Genomic DNA, 7,126 nt, shown 5'->3' with positions numbered 1-7,126 from the left:
TCCCGGAAGTTCACGGTATATTCAATATTCTTCAGCAACACTGTAATTCAAATACATCAATTCTTCAGTCTTCCTTATTCTTTGTCCAGCTTTCACATGCATATGAGGTGATTGAAAATATCACGGTTTGGGTCAGGCGTACCTTAGTCATCAAAGTGACATCTTCGATTTTTAACACTTTGAAGAGGTCTTTTGCAGCAGTTTTGCCCAATACACTACATCATTTGATTTCTTGACTGCTGCTTCCATGGTCATTGATTATGGCATAGCTTCCAGCATCACAGCAAAATGCAAGCCACCACAGTACGACAAATTGACAGATGAGCAGTGGTGTTGCAAACTAAAACGGCCTACTATAGACACTGGAACCAGGAATGGCATGGCAGATCTAAAAGATGGAGTCAAGACTGAATCAGAGCAAGGAAGGCAACAGTGGAGATGCCCTTATCTTAGGCTGAGAAGCAGAAATTTTTGTTATATGCAAATGAAGCAACTCGTTAAACTGTCAACTAGTGTATTTTTTAACTCAGGCTATGCCCCCACCACCCTAAAGACTGGAATTTTATGGACTTGGTAGAAAGGCATCAGGATATTGGAGTAAAAAGTGGAAAAACCAGATGCCCCAGCTCCCACCAAAACATTATCTACCACTGTAGCCCCTACCTAACAAGGGTCATAATCACTGCCTGTAATCAGCCTTGGATGCATCCTGGAAATAAAGTCAGCTCTAAATTGTTTCATTTTTGTCAGAGACACAGATCAAGATTCTGACTCACAGTGACCCTATAGGACAGATTAGAACTGGCCTATAGGGTTTCCCAGGAACAGCTGGTGGAGTCAAACTGCTAACCTTTGGCTAGCAGCCAGGATCTTAACCACTGCACCAGCAGGGCTCCTTAGCAGACCAAAATAGATGATGTTAATTTAAAGCTTAGGATAATGGGATGATTCCCACAGTTGTTGCTAAGGGACTGAAAACACAAGGGTTCAGAGATCCTGATTTAGCAAGATTTTTGGTACTTGTTATTCGCCACTGAGGCCACCCAAAATGAGGTCAATCACAGATGGTTTTGAACATACTGTATCGCCCCTTTGGCAAACAGAGATTCATGACTGCTCAGTTCTAAAGACAGCCCTCCAACCCCTCTAACAGTGAGTGGGTTGCTAAAGAACAGAGGCCCAGCCAGAAGAAGTCTCCTGAGCATCCACATAGGCATGGTTATGAAGTCATTGGATAGGAGGGATCACAGTAGGAAGGTTCTAGCAACCAGATAGGCCAAACAGGAATTCACTCCATGACAAGAGAAGGGAGCCAACAGACAGATCTCACTATCCACGTTTATTAATCTGCATGACGTCACGTCCTCCTCTGTAACCATTTCTAAATGTGGCGCAGCCTTGCCTCTCTTCCTTCCCTACCAACTTCCTACCTCTATAAATGGGCCACAGTCTTATTCCAGCCTTAGGTAAATCTTCTATTCCTTTATCTGCCTAACAATAACTCAATCATACAACCATACTGCAACCCTAACATACAACATACAGAAAATGAAAAGGTCATAGTCATACTGGAGCTATTTCTCCATTCAGATCCTTGAAGGGCTTGGCAAAAGATCATACTCACCTATATAACAGGGTTGTCATTTAAGGTAAACAAAAAAAATCACAGAAACAGACATAAAACAAAGATGATTTTATGTAACATTTATTTTTTTACCCTATCCTAATTTTGGCTTTATTCCTCACCTTCTCCCATTCCCATTCGTCTCTTGGAAAATCAAAGTTATTTGCGTTTTTGCACAAAATGTTTAAAATCATGTACATCTGCAGTTATAACAAAACTGTCTTCTCTTCAGAAGGGGGAGAAAAAAAAAACCCACAACATTTATTTTTATGCAGCATTTTCAAATATACATATTAATATATATATTTTATAAACTATTTAAAATAAAACCCTTCATCCTTTGAGGTTATTGACATTTTATAATTCACTGACACTTCTCCCATAATACAATAATTCTATTCATTTTCATGAATGAGGTGAGGAAATACACTAAAAAATAGGATTTTAATCCCTGAGGTGCCAGTTAAAATGGACAAGGTTACCATTGCAACACAAGATTAAAAAATTAGCTATAAATAATAAGCATGGATCATGCTATCTGGATCAAAATGACCTCCATAGCATGGAGTCACTTAGAAAATTGCATTTATTGGGTTAAGTTCACCCTGCTATTCCTAGCCCTGATGCCACAACAATCTTTGCTTTTGCAAAGGAGTAAGACATCCTAATGAAATCTGTTGAAACTTCAAAGAGCCTCAAAAATCGAGAGAAACCACAGTCCCGTTTCTCTGATTTCTACCCATACATTGCTGGAGACAGTTTTCCAGCACCATTCCAAGACTTGGAAAGGTGGATGAGCCAACTTGGTTTTTCTATTTCTCCACACATTCAGTCAAAAAAAAAAGGGGCAGAAATCAGCCTTCCTGGCTAGACTATGGGTTGTCCTGCTTTTCTCTGCCGCCGTAACAAAAAGCCAGGCATTCATTCCTCACCCATCTACTTGTGTCTATCAGCAGAACTGGGTTCAGTGCCCTGTGCCCACCCACCCTCGTGTAGACCCTGTTTCTTCTAGGCAGCTCCCAGCAGCTCGGGCTTGAAAGGCTGGTGGGGATGCTGCACCGCTGCCCCGCTCTCTAGTAGTAGCGGTTCAGGCTCCTGGTCCCGGGCACCTCAGGCTGGCCATTCATCCAGATCTCCCGGATGATGCGTTCCCGCTCCTCCAGTCGCTGGGCCCGCTCCAGCTCCTCTGCGGAGGTGAAGACGTTCTTGTTCAAAGTCCTCTCGAAGCGGCGGTGTCTGCGGACGGAGAGGTCAGACGCGGTGTCCAAGCTGCCATCCTCACTGTCGCTGCTTTCGCTGCTGCTCTCTTCGTCCTGCAGGAACTTCCTCCTGGGGGGGCGCCGCCGGCAGTCCGTGTGGCAAGAGATTCTCATCACCAAGGCAACCAGGGTGAGGACCAGTCCGACGCACACGCCAGAAACAAAATATAGGGCTGCTCGCTCAGGATTCTCTGAAGGAGAACGAGAAAAAAAAAATATTAGAGAGACCAAATATGAATCCAGCCCACATCACAAACCTTATCAGGCTCCCAAGCTCTGATGGTTACAAACTCTGCCCTCCCATATGACAAGTTTCTTAATGCATTAAAAAAAAATTACAGACCAATGCTGAAGCTGGGTCAAGGGCATATGGGGTTCTTTTCCTATTCTTGCAACTTGAAGTCTGAAATTATTTCAAAATGAAAACTTAAAGAAAATATAACTATTTAGCAACTGTACTTAAGAACCATTTGTTTCAAACCATTTTGTGACCCGTGGGACACAGTGTATCCCAAACACTTCTTAAGCCTCTGGAGTTCTTGGGGAAGGAGGTAGCCTGATTTTAATGTGTTTAGCCTCATGGTGGGAGCCTTCTGAAATGCATAAAACTCAAGAACCCTGAGCTGGAGCCTCATTTTTGTGTAAATTGAGCATTGTTTTAGGTGATTCCTCCTGGATGTGTAAATTTTCTAAACTTTTGACAGGCTTGTCTTTATTTCTGTGAGATAAGCCTCCTCACTTTGTTTCCCAGTTACTATGTTCTTGTGAGAACTTATTTATCATGAGAATAATGTATTCTTAGTCTTCATTCATTCATAGTGGCCATTTTCTCCTTGGCACCATTCATTGTTTCCAGGTGTTACTGGCTCCCAGCTTTTCTAGCTTATGAACAGTCAACAACGCCTTTGCAATAAGGAATAATGCATTACAGTGGTACTTTTCAAGAGACTCGAACTCCTATAAGTTATTCTTACCCCTCATTAAATCTTAGGGCCCAATCATTGCTTCCATGTGTAGCTGTTAGTACTGCTTTTGTTATAATGAAGAATACACAGTAGTGGTAATTTTCCTGAGATTCAAATGCTTTTAGTTTTATTTATTTGGCCTGTAAGTACTACTTTTGCAGTAATGAAGAATGCATTGTAGTGGTAATTTTCCTAAGATAATAAAATCCTTCGGCTTTATTTGGGCTGTAAGTGCTGATTTTGTAGTATGGAAGAATGTATTGTATCATGTTTTGAAAAGTTTCATGTTTTGAAAATTTTCAAGAACTAAAATTAAAAAAAAAAAATTTATCCTTGACTCATATCATCAGTATTTACTATGTCCAGGGTCTGCCAGGACAATGTCATTCCACATAATGAGTATCAAAATCCATAACTCATAATAAAATTCTGAATTAGTCCTTTAATTGGCATGCCTTAATTAGTGAAAAAACACAGTATCAAGAAAAAATTCAAAGGAGAAAATGATTGGGTCTTGAAAGAGATGTACTTCTAAAGCCCCTTTTTACCTGTAACTGAAAAATCTTTGCTTCTGTATTTGCTCGCACAACCCTTGGAATTATCTTTTAATCACAGTAGTAGGTAGCTTCTAAAATGATCCCCAATAACCCCTGCCTCCTGGGATTGGTACCATTGTGTAAGCATCTCTGCTTGAGTGCGGGCTAGACCTAGTGACTTACTTCTAACAAACAGAATACGGCAAAAGTGATGGGATGTCACTTCCAAGATTGGGTTACATAGGACTGTGAGTTCCGTCTTGCTCACCCTCTGTCTGGATCTTCTCACTTGCTCTGATGAAAAAGTAGGCTGCCATGTTGTGAGGTCCTTACAGAAGGGTTCTCATAGCAAGGACCTAAGGGCAGCCTCCAGTCATCAGCCTTGGAGGAACTGATTTGTACCAACAACCATGTGAGTGAACTTGGAAGTGAATCATCTCCTGGTCAAGCCTTGAGGTGTCCGCAGCCCCAGCTGACATCTGACTGCAGCCTCTAAGGGACCTTGAATCAGAGAACCCAGCCAAGTCACACCGGGATTCCTGATCCACAGAAACTGAGAGATAATAAGTGTGTGTTATTTTAAGCCACTGAATTTTGGGATAATTAGTTTTACAGCAATAGATAATTCACATAATCACAAATGTAAAGCCAATGCAGGCATTTAGGAATAACCTCATCATGTTAAATGCGAGAGTTGGGAGGGGATCTGAGCTCTTCTTTGGTGAGAGAAGGAAATCATCATGCTAGTGATGAGCAAAATGCTTAATGAACCCAGTGATGACATCTGGAAGATGTACTCAACAGAATGAAGGCCTCTGGGTAAACAGCCTTCCTTTTCTAGGTATGTGTGACAACACAGGGACATACCTGGCCTTGAGTCACAGAGCATGGTCAAATTGGCAGGACCCAAGACTGACATCAGTTTTCCATAATCTATATTCACTTTTCGGGCCCTTGTGGCACAGTGGTTAAGAGCTTGGCTGTTAACCAAAGGTCGACAGTTCGCATCCACCAGCCTCTCCTTGGAAACCCTATGGAGGGAGCAATTCTACTCTGTCCTATAAGGTTGCTATGAGTTGGAATCAATTCAACGGCAATGGGTTTGGGTTTGTATTCACTTTTAAGTATGACTTGAAATATATGATATTGTTTCATGTTTTTTTTAAAGGCTATACGTGGTATCAAGTATGATACAAGTTTGCCTTTTAATTTTAATAATATTTTTAGGAGAGCTTTCCAGATCTGTGCATTTAGGTCAACAACATTCTTTTTGATGGCTGCAGAGTGTTCTGTAACATAGACCTGTCAAAGTTTATTTAGCTATTTCCTTACTGATGGCATAGATAGTGTTCCAATTTTTTTTTACTACTACAATAATCAACGGCACTGGTTTTTTTTTTTTTTTTTAACTACAATAATGCTCTAGAGTCAATGTCCTTGTAACCTTGTACACTTCTCCTTATGCACAAACAAGTATTTATGCAACTTAGTTATCTAGAAACAGAAGGGCCGGGCCAAGAGATATAGGCATTTTGAAGTTTTATGCATTGTACCAAATTGCATCAAATAAAACATTTTAAACCCAGCATATTGAACGCAGGTGTTTATGAATCTGTGCCCCTCTGAAAGCTGCAATGAAATGGCAGGGCTGTGAACAAAACAGACATAAATCCCAAGGGCAAAGAGAAGAGTGGAGAAGAAAACAGAAAACAAGAACAGTCAATAAAAGAATAGTCAACAAAGGGCTGGAAGTGCAGTGAAGGAGCCTGAAACTGTGTCCTGTCCAGTTTATATCCAGAAAACACTGAGTGCAGTGGGAGAGCCCCTGCCTTGAGGGACTGACAGAAGCTGGGGAAGCAGAACCACCCCATTTCAGTGCAAAAGGGCATTGTCAGAGTGGTAGCATAGGAAGGGACCTCTGGAAACACAAAGGTGGGTGGGGAAGCTAGCTCCAGATATGCGGGTCTGCTAGGGCTTTCTAGAAAGATCAATTCTGGGCCAAGAGTTGAAGACTAAGATGGGTTGATCATTTGAAGACGATAAAGAATACTGTTCCAGGCAGATGGAAAAGCATGAATAAAGTCACACAAGTGTGAAATAGCATGTGAACGTAGGAAAGTCCAAGTGGTTTGGAATGATCTACATAAAGATGTTAAATTCCTCTTTTCCATTACACCCTTTACATATTTGTTAATGGCTATCTTCGTTATCTAGTGCTTTATAACAGAAATACCAAAAGTGGAGGACTTCAACAAACACAAGTTTATTCTCTCACAGTCTAGTAGGCTAGAAGTCTGAATTCAGGGCATCAGCTCCAGAGGAAGATTTTCTCTCTGTGAACTCTGGAGGAAGGTCCTTGTCACCAATCTTCCCCTGGTCCAGGAGCTTCCCAGCACAGGGACCCCAGGTCCAAAGGATGCATGCTTCCAGCAATTCTTGCTTGGTGGTATAAGGTCCCCCGTCTCTCTGCTTGCTTCTCTCTTTTATATCTCGAAAGAGATTGACTTAAAACAGAACCTAATCTTGCAGATCGAGTCCTCCCTCACTAACATAACTGCCACTAATCCCACCTCATTAAAATCACAGAGGTGGGATTTGAAACACATAGGAAAATCACATCAGGTGACAAAATCTTAGACAATGGCTAAATTTCAAGAAACATTATTTTTTAACTATTTGCAGTCATTCTTCTGAACATCATAATATTCTAGCACAGAAAATATTAGAACCATAGCCTATACC

General features: G+C 41.3%; 1 protein-coding gene across 1 annotated transcript in view; it reads right to left on the bottom strand.

Moving 5' to 3' along the window:
* Nucleotides 1–1,704: 1,704 nt before the first annotated feature.
* EVA1A (eva-1 homolog A, regulator of programmed cell death) overlaps nucleotides 1,705–7,126 on the bottom strand; it is a 64,212-nt gene continuing 58,790 nt past the window's right edge. Inside the window, exon 5 of the mRNA XM_049856359.1 lies at nucleotides 1,705–3,074. Coding sequence (XP_049712316.1) covers nucleotides 2,698–3,074 — 377 coding nt within the window. The 3' untranslated portion in view covers nucleotides 1,705–2,697. The remainder of the gene's footprint in view (nucleotides 3,075–7,126) is intronic.

The sequence above is a fragment of the Elephas maximus genome, chromosome 17 (assembly GCF_024166365.1).
Source record: "Elephas maximus indicus isolate mEleMax1 chromosome 17, mEleMax1 primary haplotype, whole genome shotgun sequence".
Taxonomy (NCBI): domain Eukaryota; kingdom Metazoa; phylum Chordata; class Mammalia; order Proboscidea; family Elephantidae; genus Elephas; species Elephas maximus.
The sequence above is the reverse complement of the archived record's forward strand: the minus strand, read 5'-3'. Positions and strand labels throughout refer to the sequence as shown.